General features: G+C 31.9%; 2 protein-coding genes across 5 annotated transcripts; both read right to left on the bottom strand.

Annotated features, from left to right (window-relative positions):
* Positions 1-1,701: 1,701 nt before the first annotated feature.
* LOC123218858 (transcription factor MYB1-like) lies at positions 1,702-2,999 on the bottom strand. Its single transcript, XM_044640514.1, has 3 exons — positions 2,712-2,999; positions 2,491-2,620; positions 1,702-2,269 (listed from the first exon to the last, which is right to left on the bottom strand). The coding sequence occupies exons 1-3, from the start codon at positions 2,833-2,835 to the stop codon at positions 1,864-1,866; spliced, it is 660 nt and encodes a 219-aa protein (XP_044496449.1). The 5' UTR covers positions 2,836-2,999; the 3' UTR covers positions 1,702-1,863.
* Positions 3,000-5,846: 2,847 nt separating this feature from the next.
* Positions 5,847-13,722, bottom strand: LOC123218857 (transcription initiation factor TFIID subunit 12b). Of its 4 annotated transcripts, none has more exons than XM_044640510.1 (9): positions 12,968-13,722; positions 11,282-11,500; positions 9,005-9,622; positions 8,835-8,909; positions 8,106-8,184; positions 7,781-7,845; positions 7,526-7,561; positions 7,178-7,436; positions 5,847-6,345 (listed from the first exon to the last, which is right to left on the bottom strand). In XM_044640510.1, exons 1-8 carry the CDS (start codon positions 13,547-13,549, stop codon positions 7,254-7,256), a joined length of 1,857 nt encoding a protein of 618 aa, XP_044496445.1. In that variant the 5' UTR covers positions 13,550-13,722; the 3' UTR covers positions 5,847-6,345; positions 7,178-7,253. The 4 variants fall into 4 exon arrangements, with proteins under 4 accessions (XP_044496445.1, XP_044496444.1, XP_044496447.1 ...); XM_044640509.1 differs by having other exon boundaries at positions 7,187-7,436; positions 12,968-13,721; XM_044640512.1 differs by having other exon boundaries at positions 6,326-6,804.
* Positions 13,723-19,893: the final 6,171 nt, after the last annotated feature.

Raw genomic sequence — 19,893 nt, 5'->3', positions numbered from 1 at the left:
TAGAAGAAATAGAGATGTCAAAATGTCAGTAAGTTGATATACTAGTAGATTAAGGTTTGAAGTTAAGTATTGAACTTAACAGAGTTCCTGCTAACAAAGGGAGGTACAAAAGACTTGCAGGCAGATTGATGTATCTATCTCATACAAGAATAATTCTTCTATGTGCTTTAAGTGTTGTTAGCTAATACATGCATAATCCTAGAGAGTAGCATATGAATGCAATTATGCATATATTAAGGTATCCAAAGTCTGCTCTTGAAAAGGAAATTTTGTTCTCCAATAATATATATTTTAAAAGCATAAAAGTGTACATAAATGCTAACAAGCATAAAAGTGTACACAAATGCTAAGTGGGTGGCAATTTAGTCACATAGAGAAGTAACAGACAAAAATTTTTTTGCTTGATCTTGTGTTGAAGCTGAGTTTAGGGGTATGATGTTTGGACTTTGCGAAACATTATGACTATTACTCCTCTTGCAAGAGTAACATCCATGCACTAACTTGATAAAGAAGGTTGAAGATTGAAACTAATTAGGTAAATATTTTCGTTGATTGTAGAAATATTCTCGTATGATTCTTTCCTTTTATTAGGAGAATTTCTTCTTATTATAATTTAATGAATTAGGAAAGTGTTGAGAATTTCTTCTTAAATTTAAATTGATTTGCTTTTCTCATTTTGTATATTCTTTTGTTATAATAATATTCATTTTAAACTTAGAATAAATATAAGGTTTATTTATTATGTTACGAAGAAAAAGAATATATAATAATACATGGAACATCCAGAATGTCTAACATGGTATTATGTTGCACATATAATACTTCATGTGATGATCATACTGAGAAACAGATTCTGAACAATAGTCTATATGATTAAAAATTTGAGTTAATTTCCTAATCGCCCTTGGGTTTTCCAAAACTATCAATCGCATGCCAATTTTAAGGGTATTAGTTATATATGTTTTGTTTAGGTCAATTAGCATCAATAAACCAATCACCTCGAACAATAGAATGATTTAAGGAAATAATTATAACTTCTGGTTTGGTATATTCGTCTAATGTTGATAATTGGCATAAGAGTCGTGCCACAATTTATAGTTTATATCATTGTTAGTAAAAATATAAATTATTTGAGTTTAATTTATATTAAATATGTATTTTATATGTTTTTAATATTAAAAACATATTTTTATTTCTTTTGTGTTTTCTGTTTTTTATAAATTTTTAAAAATATAAAAATATCTCTTACATTTTCAATTAATTATTATAATATTATAAATATATAAAACAAAAAAGTCAATTTTTTGTCATTCAAATCTCTAACCTCTCCCACTAATTTTTTGTGATGATTAAATATTAATTATATATTATGTTTTATTAGGTTTAATAATTAATTAAATATTTTACGTTTATATTATTAATAAAAAATTTAATAAAAATTATTAAAATTATAACTGATATTATCATATTTTTATAAACATATTATTAATAATATATTATATTAAATTTGTATACATATCTTTTTATATTAAAATTTTATCTTTTTATGTAAATATATTTTTTATTATTTATAATGTTATATCATATAATGTCTTGTACCTATTTTTTTGTTTCCTACATTTGCTGACAAAGGTTTGTACCCGTGCGCACAAAAAAATGAAATACTCTAATAACTTCTGACATGTAAGGGACCCTTCCGACTGAAATTTTCAAAAAGCCAAGTGATGAGATTAACGATCTAAAGAGGTTTCTTTCAGGACTTGAAGAAATCATTAAAATAACACACTGGTTTTCGGCGTACACATTTTCCTGGAAAACAGACAATGCCAGAAACTTTCCCATTCAATTTATTGCGATTATTCCCTACAACAATTCTCTCAATTCCTTTTCAATATCCAGTAAAGAAGCTATCTTCTTCAGCTCCAATTGTTTCAGACCCTCCGATTTCCCCCCAATTTCAAACTGATCGTCATAGTCTTTGTCAGTGTCGAAGTCGATCGAAGATATGAAAGAGTTATCGTCTTGATCTTTATTATCATCAATTTGTATCCAAGGACTTGAGCATTGCCCTGGAATCTGCTGAAGTTTCAGATTCCTCAAGGAAAAATCCTGATGACCTTTTTCTTCAGTCTGGGATTGTGCGATTGTTACTTTTGAATCTGACGCAGCCCGGCCCTGAGCCTGAAGCTTCTTCAACAAAATTGTGTTCCAATAATTTTTTACTTCATTATCAGTTCTACCTGGAAGTCTTCCTGCTATTAGCACCCACCTACCATTTTTGAACAACTTCAGCTAATCAAAATAAACACATTCAGTATGTACATTTACTTCGTCATCGTGATGTATTTTCCTTTATTTTAACCTTCTTTCCTTTTTTTTTTTTTTTCAGAGAAAGTAAATTTCTTTTTCCGACTTTATTAATAAACTTCCTCGTTCCATAAAAATTAACAAAGAAAAAAACAGAAGCTCGAAACACGATAATGGTTTTACCTGTTACCGAGAAGACGATGAAGTTTAATGATGAGTTCATCTTCATCAGGAGAGAAGTCACCTCTCTTTATACCAGGCCTCAAATAGTTCAGCCATCGGAGCCTGCAACTCTTCCCACTTCTTTTCAAACCTAAACAACAAAATAACCATGAATGTATCAACAAATAAATAAAATGTGTAAAACAATAAAATAAAATAATTTTTTATATATAAAAAATCACCTGCTTTTTGAGCAAGGCTTCTCCATTTGCCTTGTCCATGGATTTTAACATACTGCATAAGAAGTTCATCTTCTCCAGGAGACCAAGCTCCTTTTTTAACTCCATCTTTGACATGGTTACTCATTACTGATTCCTCTTCTTCTGTGTAAACAAATAAACTGAAATTCAATAATAAAAATAAATGGCCATTAATTCAGTTATAAAAAAAAAAAAGGAACTGAGGATGTAGCTGGCGGCATTTCTATATAAAGAGGAGTTCTAAAAGGTTGAAGCCTAGTTGCTCAAAATCCGAGTGTCAAAATAAGAAGTTAGCCTCCAAGCCAGCTGGGAGATATTGAAGTTTGGGCAATCATTGAAGCTTTAGACTGTTAGTTGGTTACCGTTCTTAACTTTATTGTCAAGCCCAGTCAAAATATTATTGTTAATAGTTCAGTTTAAACAAACTTTTGAGTTTGGTTATGATTCTCATTTTGTGGGATCCTCCATTTAGTGTTGGATTGGAAAACAATCTATACATAGCCTAACTTAATTATATATGTTATCAGATTTGAAAAAAGTTTGTAGATATGTATCCAGAGACACTCTAATGAGATGAAAAACAGAAGGTTTGTAAATCATGGCTATTAGTTTCCAATGATAGACAATACGTATTTTACAATATATGACATAAGTGGAAAATAATACGTATTTTAAGATGGGGTCTTATGATACAGTACATATCATATAATAAAATGTATAATACCGATATAAATTAATAAACCATTTTAGGGAAATTCACTATAAAAAAAAATTGACATTAAAAAGAGAAAAATAAGGAACAGATAAATATCTGATTGTAATAAACGTTATTTTCATGATTTTAATGACCAATTGTTTATATGCTCATTAAAAATAAATAAATTTATAATTTTAACAGAGGGAAAATGGTTGTTAAAAGTATATTTCTTGTCATTAAAAAAATTTTAATAACAGAAATAATTTTGTCGTCCTCTATCGTTAAAGCTTCCCTTGTTAAAAGTACTAATTACAATACTTTTAACCGAAAAAACTATAATGTTAAACGATAACGGGATGTTTCCCATCGTTAAAACTTTATAATGATGAAAAATAGACTTTTAATAACCATTTTTCCCTTATTAAAATTATAAATTTATTTAATTTTAACAAGCGTATAAATAAGTGACTTTTAACGATGGGAAATAGACTTTTAACAATTATTTTTCTGTTATTAAAATTATAAATTTATTTAATTTAACAAAAGTATAAATAAATTGTTACTAAAATTCTAAAAATAATATCTATAATAATTGAATATTTATCGCTTGTTATTTTTCTCTCACTAGTGCTAGCTTTTTTTTAGTGATGAGAACATTGTAAGAGTGTGTCCAAAAAATTTTAAATGTTCAATAAATGTTTGTAACATTTTTCAAGGTGATGATTTGACAATTAAAATTTTTTATTATTTTATTTAAAAAAAGTATTCTATAATACGATATAATACACCATACACGATATAAAAAATAAAATTTTTGATACATGATATGATACTTAATTCGTCTACCATGTCATAAACTAAATTCAAACTCTATCAAGAGGGGCAATATGAGATTGTATAAATTTAAAAGAAAAAAAAACACAATTTATATCTACATATTGTATTTTTATCATTAGAGACAATATGTCATAAACTATATATTATCATGTAAATATATATTGTTTTATCTTTAATTTTTGACTATCTAATTACGTAAAAATACGTTATTAGTTGTACATAAAAGTTATACATATAGCATTATTCAATTACCAAAAATTTGATATGATCTAAGCAACTTTACATTAAAATATATCTATTAATTATTAAATAACGAGCTTCTTTTTCTCTTGTTTCATTCGTCAGCATTTTTTGTAACACTCTATTATTGTTTAAAATTTAATATTGGGGACGTTTGTTCTGTTATTGTTTTATAAAAAGAGGACCAATGGTTGCACTTTGGATAACTATGTTGTTACATGTCCATTTATATATAAGAAAGGGACCAACGACGTCGTTATGTTATCATTTTATAAAAAGGGGACCAATTGGTATAAACTGATGTGACATTATTTTATGTGTTAAATCATTTTCACGTTCAGGCACATTATAATTACATTAATTATTTTAAATTTTTCTTTTTTTTTTTTAAGACGTCGAATGGACCACTCCATTTAATTGGCAGTGGTCCAGAATTGTTTAAATATTATACAAATCATTTAAAATATTACATCTGGGTGCAAAGTTTTTAGCGCGCATATTAGAAGCTTTGAATTTGGCACATTTTTATTGTTGCTTTGGCAATTCGAAAGGTCAAATCATGAGTCAATTTTGAGACCCTGCTCCAGTCCATCCAGCAGAGCTGATTAAACCAATTAATAATATATTTCCTGATACCGATATTTTATTATGAATAATCTATCAAGATATCATTGTTATAGAAATTATAATATAAAATTTCCATGGAGAGTTTATAGGCAACACACGTTAGGATTTGTGAATTCTAAACTGGGCAATGCTACGTGCATACACAAACATATACATACATATAAATATATTATTATATAATTAAATATTATTTTATTACTAATTTAAAACTATTAAACTTATATCATAATATATTAATATATGTATATATTTATATAAAAAAATAAATACATATAATTTTATCATTTTCAAATCATCGAATTATGTTTGATTCAAATTTTTTCACTAAAGTTTTCAAAAGAACACAAATACCCTTTGTTCAACCTATTATATTTTATGTTAATAAATATTTATTGACAAAAGAGGATCTAATGATTATTAGATTATCAAGGGCATGGTCATTTAATACCCCCAAAAGTTTGTAATTTAACAAAAACACCCTCTACTGTTATTAAATCTATTATAAGTCAATGATTGTCAAATTACCCTCATATTTTGCAAAATTTTGAAACTCTTTTCAGAAAAGAAATAAATGGTTATTTAATCGAATATCACATAAGAATAATGTTGTGTTATTAACCTGGGAAGGCAATAGGACAAATTTTGCACAAAGGCCTCCTTCAATGAACCTGCGGAAAGTTTTCATACACGCTGATTATGTTCACGCCAGAGAAGTCTTAAATGAAAGAGACATAGCATATTCCTCTGTCCGCTTAAAACATTATCACATAACGAACGTTCAATAGAAAAAAATACCTAAATAAGGAGCAAAATTAAGAATCTTGTTTTTCTGGGCAAGCTAACAAGTCCTGCACTACCAATTTGTGAACTAATATACAAAAATATGCAGTCTAAAACATGAAAAAAAGAAATTGAGATGTGTCGAGGGACAGCACAGCTTCATCTATAATCATAACAAGAGCCACCGGTGCCGAAGCTTTATTTAGACTGGTTAAACTTGATGAACTGGGATGCATGCAAGGTCACCTTAATTTTGTGACTATGAGTAGAGAATTAATATTTTGATTTACAAAAGCAAGTAGACATAAATCAACAGAGTAAAATGAAAATTAAATGGTCAATTTTCTGGGAATCAGTACTGCTACTTGCCAGGTTATTACAGCCTGTGCTTCATCGATCCCACTATAGCTTCTGGTTTTGTAAACTTGATTCAATCTGCGAAACAGAGAGTTTTATTTGGGTAGCAGATATCAAGAATGTAAATTCAACATTTGCAAACAAGACATAACGTTCGCCAAAGACCATGATGAATGTAAAATTAAACAGGGCTCTTTCAATAAAACCAGTAACCAGTCTCCCTCTTATTTTAAAGTTTCAAGACATTGGTAAATACTAAATACAATGGAAAGATCCAAGATTCTTAATGCTTTGTGTGCAAGCAAAATTTTATTTACATGTCTAAGATAAACCTTAGGAGAACCACACCACAAAAGCTAATTGTTGAGATTAGAGAACTTCAAGCCATATAAACCCCACACCAAAAGCTCATACTATCTAATATGAGATCCAAATTTAATTTTTATACTTAGGATCCTATCATATTATCAATCTCCGCAACCTCAAAGCCCACACCGATTGGCCATGAGTTAACTCTCTGCTAGCTCCGTAATAACCCTGGACGAACACTATAATGTCAATGCCACCACCTCTGTTGCATGACTACAACTGAGAGTCATGATAATAACTTTAATGCCAAATTATATGAACTTGGAAGAACCATACCACAAAAGCTAGTTGTTAAAATTGAAGAACCCAAAATCATATAAACCCCACATCAGAAACTCATACATTCCAATTTAAGATCCAAGTCTCATATCTTGCACTTAAAATCCAAATAGTGTCTCTTCTATGACATTTATTTCTTTAATAAGATAAATCTCATCTATGAGATTAGCTACACTGGTTGAAAGAAACAATACATATCATCAATGACATGCTGGAAAATATTATCAATTATAAGTGGCAACAAGTTTACTTGCAAACTTACAATGCTTACCAATGAGGTCCATGTCGCCATCACCATTCAGCCTGAAGACCAAATTACAATCAAGAACAAATGTCCATCAATACCGTGTTATTTGCGGCAGCATTTGAGAGCTAGCAGCTTGAGAAACAAACTGCTCAGAACTTGGTGAAGCTCTTATAAAGTTATTGACACCAGCTTGGTTGTTGAAGCCTGGTTTCATCATCTCCCTAGTATTATTCAAATTGGTTTCAGGCTGCGAGGATTCCATCAATGTACGAATCTGACAGAATACAACTTGTGAAGGGCATGTTTTCAGCAGCTCATAAGATTAGGATACAGATTAAATAAATGAAAGATAATTCAACTTACCATTTCAAGACGCTTTTTGTGGAGATCATTTGACAACTGCAACATTTAGAAGAAATTATCAAAAATTTATCAACTGGAATTATTGTTATTTGAAACTAGGCAAGAACTTTTCTACCAATAAGTCCTTTATACCATGGAAACAATGTGATTACAAATCAAGGCATGTAGAAGAGTGAAAAATAGAAAGAGAGACAAAGAAATCCTGAATAATCATGTTGCATATCAAGGTATTCAATGAACAAATAAAATACTAACTGGTTTCCTCTGGTGTTTCTGCCCTTCACTTGAGAATCCAGGAACTGGCAAATCCCAATTCTTCTCTGCACATACATAACAGATTCACTAAGAAATGACTAAAACATTACACTTGCTGGCTGAATGTAGATTTCACAAAGCAATCTTAATTGAAACTTCCTCACTTCACAGCTTTATTCATATCATATAAACTATAATCCATACAAGATTTCAACCAAAATGCCAACGAGTAAAACCAGTAACCAAATGTAAGAAACATATAGCAACAAGCATAATCAAACATCAGAAATATTCTGGGAGAACAAACAGTAGAGAAAACACAAACCCAAATGTAGCAGTATGTCCCTAGACTCTAAAGTTGACGACTTCCGGTGCTTTGCCAGACTACAAGCAAATGAAGTAACCTGCAAAAAGTACATGAAAATAAGTTTCTAGAGGAAAGACAATACAAAATTCTGCTTTAGCCTCTTTTTTTTTTTTTTTTTAAATTTTTCCTTTTATTTTTTCAAAAGAAAGAAGTTGATAGCCAGCAAAGAATATCATGATGTAATATGGTCCACACACTAGAGTATTATGGCAACATAGTAACTTCATGACATAACAAATAGAAGAAATATGAAGATCCACTAAACCACTGTCAACAGGTTCCACTCAGGAAATCCAACTGGAAACACCAGGCAATCTTCGAACGCGGTAAGCGCCACTGAGATAAGTTATTCTTGAAGTGAGAGAAAAGAATTTCAACCAGAACTTTAAGGAACCTTTTAGGGCAGCTCAGATAATTATAGATAACAGAAGGATTGCTTTTGGAAATTAATGATGCATGGGAAGAAATTATACATGTAGACTGCAGTATGACATCACTAATTTTGCTGACAGGGGAGCAAAATAAAAAGGCAAATTTCCTGACAAATAAAAAACAAAGTTTGTTTGGGGGGGGGGGGTGTGTGTGCACGTGGGGCGGGGTGGGGTGGTGGTGTTGTAGAGGAAAGCAGGGTATGAACGATGCCACACACATAGAAAGAGAAGAGTTAGCTAGCTTAGAAGGCCTCACAGAATCAATAAAGTCATCTGCAATCTCCAAAAGAAGATCTTCAACGTCTGGATCCACTTTTCCTTGTGAATCCACCTGAATAGCCGAAATTTGAAAACAATTAAATAATTTTTACAAAATTTCAAAATAGAACATTTATATCAGAATTCTGACTGAAAACAGGAAAAAACCTGGGAAACAAGATCCTGTATCTTTCTCTTTCCAAGGAGCTGATTAGTTGCTTCTGTTCCTTGACTTGAACTCCCTCCAGGTGTAGTTGTACCAGAGGCAGTTGCATCTGGCTGTGATCCTGTCAGACTAAGAGACTTCTGGACTGCATGACCTGGAAGCCTTGGAGACTGCTGCTGTTGTTGCTGTTGCTGTTGCTGTTGATGAAAGGTTGGTTGCTGCGGTAATTGTTGATGTGTTTGTTGTAGTTGTTGCTGCTGCTGCAACTGTGACTGTGGCTGTGTGTGTGTCTGCTGTTGAGCTTGATGCATTTGAGGATGCCCCATTTGTGGCTGCTGTTGCTGAACTAGCTGGGATAATTGCTGTTGGTTCAAGGCCAAAGAATTCTGGTGCAACTGAGAAGACGAAGCCAGTTGCTGCTGTAAGAGGACGTGTGACTGCCTCTGATGTTGTTGGAGACGGAATGAAGGTGAGGCGGGGTTAGTCATGGTTGGCATTTGCTTCAACCACTGTTGTTGTGACAACGAGTTCTGCATCATACCTGGTTGTCCATTCTGAGCAAGGCCAGATAACTGAGGGTTCATAAATGCCAGAGATGAACTCCTGGATAAGTTTTGGACCTGCAGATTTTGAAAATAGATTGGACGTTAAATTCAAGTGCACAAAATAGAAAGGGAAACTGGATTAAAAGTCCACATTAAAACATTGCATAAGATTTCAGTCTCAAGGAAAAATCTTCTTGAAATGTGCCACAACTAAGAAGGAACTCCCAATGTGAAGATCACAGATGTAAAAAACTTCACATAGCTTATTTTATCTAAATAAGGAGGAACAAAATGTTCAAGTCCCCTGGTAAGTCTAATATTAGGTGGATAAAAACGCTTGTTTCCAAACAAACAAAAAGGAAAAAACATAGCAGAGTCAATGGTTATTTTATTTTTCTGGATCTCTCACATAGGCTATGTATAATTACTAGTCTTTCAACAATTATCCAGCCACTTGGAGTAAAAATGTCATATAAAGGTACCACAACATTAATAAGCTACTATGGTGTGCAATGCCATCTATCAATATGGTGCCAATACATTAACTAATTTACCAATATATTTATTAATTTGCATCCTTCAAGAAAACTGGAAAAAGATGATAGGAACCTACTTAGATTTTATTGATACAGAAAGAAAATAGTGTTGGCAACAAGAGGTGTCAATTCCTTCCAAAGGCAATTAGAGGTGTCTTTTCCCTTTCAATCAGCCCTAAGGCGCTGCCCACAGCTTAAGCTGTCCAAAGAACCATAGTTCCCCCCCTTTCTCTATTCCTCTTTTATACTCTCATATCTTAATTTAAATTTATTAAATTCCTTAATTCTCTTAAAATCATAATATCATCCTAATCTAATAATATTATCATAATCTTTATTTTGATTTCAATTCCATTATTATCTAATCTTATCATAATCCTATCATAACTTTTATTATTATATCAATTATTTCCTAATCCTATCATTACTCACCACATTGAGAACCACCTTATCCTCAAGGTGGGTTAGGTGTCAGTGTCCCTTATGCTTCTATGCTCCTGCTGGTAAGAGTTTGCCTTCCCAGCATTGTCTGCCTTATCCCTTGCTAAGGATCTCGCCACTCTGATACCATTTGATAGGAACCTACTTAGATTTTATTAACATTAAAAGAAAATATTGTTGGCAACAAGATGTGCCAACCCCTTTCAAAGGCAATTAGAGGTGTCTTTCCCCTCCCAATCAACCCTAAGAGGCTGCCCATGGTCTAAGTTGCCCAAAGAACCATATTTTTCCCCCTTTTCTTTATCAATTATATTAGGTGCACAACTTTGTACACAAACAACGATATGTCACTATGTGATTAGATGTTGTTTTATCTTTAAGTTTCAAATATCTAATTATATGATAACATATTGTTGTTTATATACAAAGTTATGTACATAACACTACTCCTTCTCTATTCCTCTTTTATACTCTCATATCCTTAATTCTCTCAAAATCATAACATTATTCTAGTCTCATAATATTATCATAATCTTTATTTTGATTTCAATTCCATTATGATCTAATCTTATCATAATTTTATCATAATCTTATCATAACCTTTATTATTATATGGATTATTTTCTAAACCTATCAAAAGACCACAAGGAAAAGAATTGAATGACATTAGTAAGACAATAATTAAACAGAAAAAATAATTACTTACTGAATTAACAGAAGGAAAACAGTTCGCAGAAGCATTAGAAGGAAATTATACCTGAGGAGAGTTGAGAGCATTCTGTTGTGACAGTTGCTGCCGCATCTGCCCCTGATTGATTCGTTGTGGTGCATAAGCAATGGGCCCACTGGCCCTCAATTGTGATCCCAAATTAAGTGGGCCCATCATGCCCATTCCTTGCATCCCTTGCAAAGGCTGCCCAGGTGTATTACCAGCATGGAATTGGGATCCTTGCGCTAATCCAGCTTTCTGCCTCGGCTACATCCAAAACCTCAACTTTTTCAGGAACAGACAAGGAAGCCAAAATGTATATATATTGGTCCATCATAATATCTACGAATGAAAATTTCTCACTCTACTATGGAAAATCAATCATGCAAATTCGAAGTCATCAAAACGAAGGTTACTATCATTATGAAATTTTCCAAAGTAGAAAAGTCTTAGATTCACTAAAACTTCATTGCTAACACTATTAGGGATACGATAGCTATTTTATCTTTCTAAACAGGGCAGTTCAATACAATATTCTAATTGTTACAGGACAAATGGCTGCAGATAGTCCATAATTAAGCAAAAGAGTCACATATTAATTACCATGTAAAATAATTTTCAATGCTCCTGTAACTTTTAAATAGTAAAACTAATCTAAATTCAACTTTCATAGGAAAACATAAACTTCATGATGATAACCACCACCAACAAAGCTTCAATGTTTCAACCCTTTTTCCCCCTTTTCTGCATGTTCAAATTATACTTCATGAAATAATGTTACAAAATATGGTTCCATCTCACCCAAGAAAGATCTTAACTACTAAACTAACTGGTACAGCAAAAAAAAAAGTTCATAAAGTGTACCACTGAACAAAATAATCTTTTCTCTACAACACTTAACAGCTTCTAAAAAAACCTAATCTCGCTTGCAAAAGCAAACTAATTTCTTCTAAAAAAACATTGATACTATTATCATCATAGTGTTGAGCAATAATAAATCAATCACTTTCATAATTCTTGGGAACACTACATATAAGGTGATCCAAATAATCCATTTAGCAATAACTACTGCATACGTATCACTCACGAAACACCAAACTGATCCAAATATTATTTCCCAAAGCAAAAATGCTACTTCATAGAAACCAATGCAATAATCACTGACATCTAAGATACAACAAATAACCCACACACATCCAATCACATGTGCTCATAACCGCAAAACAAAAGAGGTTTCAAACCATAAAATCTAAGAGTGTGCACATAGTAAAACTAGACTCACAAACTACTTAGACATATCTCTATGCATACAACCTTCCTTATGAGACACTATTGTATTACTGTGGCTTTGCTATTTAATTTTCTTGAATAATATATGCCATTTATATTGCTACTGGAAACCACTGAATCACAGATGATCCAAAAATCTTTCTAATAACATACAATGTGTACCAGTTCCGAATGAGTTCTTGATTTGCAGGTATAGCATACCAAATTCAAGTTAATTTAAACAAAATTTCATAATTTGCAAGTGTAGCATACCAAATTAAGATAAAATAAAACATAAAATTTCATATTTTACAACTCTAGCATAGCAAATTCAAGTTAAAATTTCTTTTAGCTATGAAACAACCAAATTCAATTTATAATAAAAAACACACAATTTTATAATTTGCAAGTATAGCATGCCGAATTCCAGTTAAAATAAAACACACAAATTTATAAAATCAATACCGAAGCAAGCAATTGAGACGGTAAATTGAACTGGCCAGCGGATGCCCCAGTCTGCATGGGCAGGTGCCCCGTCTGCCCGACAAGACCTGCGCGGGACAAATTAGAAGAACCCAGTTGAGGGTTTTGCTGGGTTTGCTGCTGATTCTGTTGATTGAAATTCACATGACCGTACAAAGCTGGTTGCCTGAAGACGCTGTATGCAGATTGTTGTTGCTGTTGTTGTTGCTGCTGCTGTTGAATTTGATTCAACCGTGAGATTGAGGGGGATCGATTCAAGGTTTGTGAGATTTGGTAATTCGACATGGCAGCAACGTTAACGTTCTGAACCATTTGTTGCTGTTGGAGAATTTGCGGGTCAAGAGAAGGAGAGGAAGAGGGGTTCTGTTGTTGTTGAGGTGTCGACGGGGTGGCGACGGACTGGGGAGGAGGATGGCGGTGGATTAAAGGCGCTGACGTAGCGGTGGTGGAGGAGGGAGTGGGGTCGAGCATGGGGTTTGGCGGGGATTGGAGAGGTTTGGGGGGAGATGTTTGAATTGACGGGGTTGCTGATGTTGGTGCTTGTGACGGTAAATTGTCTGCCATGAAGGCTGCGGAGACGGCTGCTGTGGCTGTGGCTGTGGCTGTGGCGGTGGCTGTGCGGCGGTGATGGGGTTAGTTCATGGTGAATATAAGCTTTGGGTTTCTAAGCAGAGAGAGTTTTGGAGGAAGGTTGAATAGAGAAGAGGGAAGACTGAATAGAGAAGATCTGGCGCGTACACGTGTAATTTAAGACCATAGCTGAGGAGGAGTCAAGTCGTACTTACGGGTTACGGTACGGCCTTATCATATTTTCTTTAGGACCAAAAAAGTATGTTCCCCCCAAGGTTTACCTCATTTACCACACCCATAAAATTTTAAAAACCCAAACATTTACCATCTCTAAACCTTCATTCAAATTATCGTTAAATATAAATATATAACCATCATTTTAAATAATAATATTAAAAAATATATAATTTTATTTTTTTATATTTTATAAAAATTAACAACTTTACTCTCATCCAAATTTTAAAAGTTAAAATTTACCCTTAAGATTTATTTCCTTTCTCTTATCACTACCATTTCAACCTATGGCCAACATTTTTTACCAATCTTCTAGATCTAACCACGCTAAAGACTTAGTCAATGGTTGACATATGACAAACCATCATCATTTCTTCTTCAATTCGAGTGACAAATCTCTTATCAATGGTTGAGCATTACCAAGCGTCGTTTGAACTATCACAAATTGGCAAGACAAAGACAATTAAAAACAAAAATGATAAATCATCTTCGTCTCTTCCTTGAACAAAGACAAACCTCATTCGACAAAACTACTCTAGTGCAAAAGTCGTCAATGGGAGAATATGGTGGGAAGGCTGACTTATAGCGAGAATGGATTTGGTGGCCAAAGAAATAAGAAAAAACCCTAAAAGGAAAATTGAATTTTTAAAACTTTATTTTTAGAAAAAATTATTAGTTTTTTAAACCGAGAGAAGCAATGAGATATAAGTTTATTTATTTTAATATTATTAATAAAATAATAATTTTATTATTAATTCTAACAAAAAAAAATTCTTAAATATATAGAAATTAACTACACTTTATGCTGTTATTTGAATTTTTAAAAGCTCATGAATATATATTCATAATCACACCAAACTTTGGGTGGAAAATGGCCCTTAGCCTTTATTTTTACAATACTTTTATTCTTGGGGCAATTAAAAATATCTATTAAATCATTTATCCTCGTATCTAAGTTGAAGGAAATGTCCAGTCCATGATTAATTTTCATGTGAACTTTGATGAAGCAAAAATATCCAATTCATTTGTGCACTCAAAAGTAGGGTTAAATTCAAATCAAATTAAACTCAAATTGAATGAAACTCATTTTCAATTGGTTTTTAGGGGGTTCAATTCAAGCTCATCGAGCGTAGAGAATAACTCGTTTGTATTTAATTTACTTCATAGATTGAGAGTTTATGTTTGGTTCATGTTTGAGTATACAAAAATTACTTGGTTCGGACTCAGCAAACTCATTCACCTTAATTTGGTTCCCTTATGGTTTATGTGGTGTTGTTTAAAAAAAATTAATATATTTTAGATTGAGTTCGTATTTGTCAAGCTCGGATTTAAACTCGTAATTAGTTTTCAAATATATTTTAGCTTAGATTCAAACTCGAGTTTGTATATGTTATGCTCGAATTCAAATTCAATCGAATAAAACTTGTATCGAACTTGAACAAGTTCATTTTAAATAAAAAATAAATAAATTCTTTAAAGAACTCTTTCAAGAGCAATATAGAAATTTTCATTCAAATGATTTTCTGTTTAAAGATTACAAGTGAAGATACGATCATATATAATGTTTTTAAAACTGGAGTGACAGTTGAACTAGCTATCTCACTAGTTCATGGTTTGATCGGTTCAATCAAACAACCAATAGATTTAACCTATTATCAAATTATTACGTATTTATTAAATAGTATAAAACATTTATCATATTTTTTAAATATAAAATATATTTTCAAATATATTAATTAAATAATTGACACTCGATTACTTGGACAAAGAGAAAATCGAGTATAAATTTTATCATTAATTCAATTAAGATCTTATAATTTTTAACTTTTTTAAGTTTTAATAAAACAAAAATTATGTAAACCTGATTTTGTCAATTTTAAATAGTTTTTCTGGTTCAATCTATTTATCGAGTTTGACTGATTTTCAAACAAATCAATATTTATATATAGAGCAAATCGGATTATAAATCCAAACTAGATTATAGATTGATTCACAATTTAATCATTCAAATTGGGTAATTTGGTCCCATTTTAAAAACATTATATATATATGCAAAATACAAAGTGATGCAACAAAAAATAAACAAAGACACCTCAAAATCTACATGCAATCTTTGACCGTTAAGACAAATTCATAATCCAAAGTAGGAAACTTTAAAACTAGTATAAAAGATGAATTTAGATTCAAATTCAAATATTTTACCACAAATGGGGTGAGTGACTAAAAAAGTCAATCTTTTCTTTCCCCAAAATATATTTCAAACCAAATTCAAATAACTTATCATAAAATGAGTAAATAAGTAGTGAACTAGGAAAGTTAATCTTGTCTGCTTAACACAAAAAAATGTTAACCTTGTTTTTATCTAAAATTTAAATCTTATTTAATGTTTTGTCTCTCATACATTATACAAACGCTAACACATTTCCCATTATAAGTTTTTATACTAGCTTTTGGTTATCGTTTTTACATGTATGCATTCTTATCAATTACAATTGTCAACATTAGGCTTGCGATGAAATTGACTTCAAAGCGTAGACCCTGACTGTATATGACTCTTTAGTTAACTTCATAAGTTCCACTGAGAGGTTCATCGAGATGATAGCGCGATATCAACACCTTTCATCTATTATTAGTGCTACTAGCTACTAGAAGGTTAGCGGTGATGACCTTAACATGGAGTTGTTCACGTTTGCACCATGTACCGATGTTCCATAGCAGGGCACCACCTCAGGTGATTGTGGAGTCTTCACACTTATGATGATAGAGTACTTAGCCACTAATCGCCCATTTGACTATGTAGCCAAAGACACTGTTCATTTGTGTAGGATGATCGAGTCTAATATTTTCTCTCATGGACGCACTGATTGATATACGGTGTTTATATATATTATTTTATTATTATTTTTATTGCTTCATGTTTGATGTATATTTATTTTATTGTTTCACGGTAAATAGTCAATGTATATTTATTTTGTTGTTTATTATGTTATCATGCTATTTTATGATATGATGATACAAAGTTTGAGTAGATTGAATATATATATATATATATTGGAGTGTGTTTTTGGATACAATGTATATAGGAATAAGATATACAATGAATAATGCAAATAATATAGGGAGACTATGCCAAAATATTTTAAAATGTTAAAATACAATCAAATAACTATTGAATGTTTAACAAATTTATAATACAAAAAAAAAGTAAAAATAACCAACACATTGAAGCAATTCTTTATATATGTAGGTAATAGCAATGGCGGTTAGTAAATTCTCCCATCGTCGCACATGTTCAACACCAGCAACAACACAAATAAAACACAATTGTTTTAAAAATATGTTATTTCAAATTTAATGCATAATAAACAAATTGATACATAAATGGCTATGCAAGACCAACACGCAATGTCCCTTATCCTCTACTTGTCTTGAATAAAGGGTTTATACAAGTATTTCGAGTATGTCTACGTTTGTGACACAGACTACAAACAGGTTGACATATTTCCTCCCTTTACGATGGTTTGTTGTTGTGTTCCAATGGTCAACTTGAACGTTGGCGTTGCATGTGGGTGGAAGGATCATGGGAAGTTCTTTCAGATATACCTATTTAGAAGAATCTTCTAATGGTTCAACACTCCTTCCATATATTGTTTTCTAATACTCGGTTGAATAATACTTGCTCACCCATTGATAATAGTTAAAAAAATTCTGAAACCTAGTCACGGCTATAATGTGTGTACACGGTATATATGACAATTGAAATTTCTTACAACTACACTCCTTTGTAGAAAGATCCACTATAGTGACTGACTGACCCACACCGTGCACTTCATATATGTGCACAGTAATTGGCTTAACAACCATGTTAGTTGATTTAAGGATATGACATGTTAATTTCTCCTCTACCCATGGAGTGAGTTAATTAATACAAGTCTTTACATGATCAAACAAACATTATAAGTATATGCTTCATCATTGTGCACATCAGTTGAGAAATTAAAATATGAAAAATTATATGGACCTGCCAAGTTGCATCAGGTATAAAACTATTTCTACATGGTGGAAAGCAAAAACTCAAGTAGCATCATTATCGGTAATTTTTGCGTGTGTCATGTCAAGGCATTAAACGACTTTGAAAGTTTGTCGTCATTATATTATATCGAAAACTAGGGAAGTAAGCATAAGCCCAACATCAATAGTCAATACCTTGCAAATAAGCATCCGCTAATGAATTTTCATCATTAATTATGCATACTACCTTTTCAAAATCTGATATCTGATAACCTTTTATTGCTCTCTAAAATAACTCATTTATATGTTTTATTTGTTTATATTTACTGTGCATATTACCTTTTACATGATGGTTGCACCAACCGTAGTGTGCATTTTGGAACACTTTTCTCATGAAGTGAATGATAACATGGTATCTATCTGAAATTATGGTCAAATCTAGAAGGTCACTTATACACCCATGAAATGCTCTAAGAAATGGGGTCTAAGTCATTATTTCTTCCTTTCCCCCCACAACAAATACCAAAGGATAAATCTGATTGTTTTTATTATTGCCACCAGCAACAAACAGTGTACCCCAATATCGTCCTTTTAAAAAAGATCTATCAATACAAATGACGGGACAATAGTATTCCTGAAATACTCTAATGGAGCATCCTAAAACTATAAAGACAAAATAAAACCGATTATCAATATCAGTGTCAATGTGTATAATAGTGTTAGAGTTTCTTCGTTCCAAGTTGTAATAACATACCGGTAATTATTTGAACTACTCATTGGGAAAACCTCTAATGGCATTCAACTCTTAATTCTTAGCACGTCAAACTTGAGTATAAAAGATATCTATTTTGTACCAATTTGCAACGTCCATTGTGATGTCTTTCAGCCTATAGACACGTTCGACAATCGTAAACATGAACTGTAATATTTTTTCAAGTGCTTGTTTGTTTGCTTGTCTATGGTAAGGCATTATGACATCCTAAGGGCAAGTGTGATTTTTCAACATTTGTAACATAAAAATGTCAGTGTTTTGTAATTTTACTCCTCGTGTTTTCCATTTACATTAAGCATGTGCACATTTGATATCTATTTTTTCTTTTAATTTGAACTTATCACCTTGAACTGATAACCTTTTTTCTAAAGCATCTCTCTACATCGTATCTATCAACAGCTGTTTATATATAAATTGATCATTCATTTTGATTCTCCCATCTCATGGTGGAGCTAAATGTAATGTAATATCCTCATTTTCTACATCCATATAAAGCTCTAGACCACCAAAAAATATATTTGGAACTTGTACATTAATAGGAATGGGCCCGTCACGCATTATTGGAATGTTATGAAATGAACTTCCCCCTGCTAACCCACATAGACCAACCTCTGCTTCATGACCACCCCCGTTATCACCTTTGTTATCACCACCATCATCACATTCATCATCACCCCCATTATCACTACCATTATGAGCATCGCCAACATCATCACCCCAAGCATCACAACCACCATATTCTTCTTCATTCAATTGAAAATTATCTATTAGAACATCACCCATCTCATAACATCTCTCTGGTATACCCTTACAAAGGTTCTTGTTGCCGTGTTATTTCATCATGTACCATAACCTCAACACCATTACCTTCGGGCATACTTTCTAGTTGTGTCTCACCATATATGTTATCCAAAAAGTTAATCACATCATGCATGGCTTCAAATGATTGAACCCTTAGTTGTGTTTCGGTTTGTTATTGTTGCATGTTGGTTCAAACTTCTATAAGCCTTGTAAACACTATAAGAAATGATAAATCCTTTTTATGTGTCCTAGATAACCTTATCATAATTCAAATTTCAAAATCATCATTTAACAAATATTGTACATCACTGAAAGAGGTTGGGTTTTGCATGTAAATTTTTACAATATTGCAACTCGATCAATACACAAACGAAAACACACAGTTTTTACGAATTCATCATAATTTATTTTTTTATTGATTGATATAGATGTCTAAACTCTACCAACATATTTCAAACTATTATCACTTTTGTTGACCTAATATTCATCATATCCAAGCAGATATATTAATTTACCTATT

The sequence above is a fragment of the Mangifera indica genome, chromosome 6, assembly GCF_011075055.1.
Source record: "Mangifera indica cultivar Alphonso chromosome 6, CATAS_Mindica_2.1, whole genome shotgun sequence".
In the NCBI taxonomy this organism is placed as follows: Eukaryota; Viridiplantae; Streptophyta; class Magnoliopsida; order Sapindales; family Anacardiaceae; genus Mangifera; species Mangifera indica.
The sequence above is the reverse complement of the archived record's forward strand: the minus strand, read 5'-3'. Positions and strand labels throughout refer to the sequence as shown.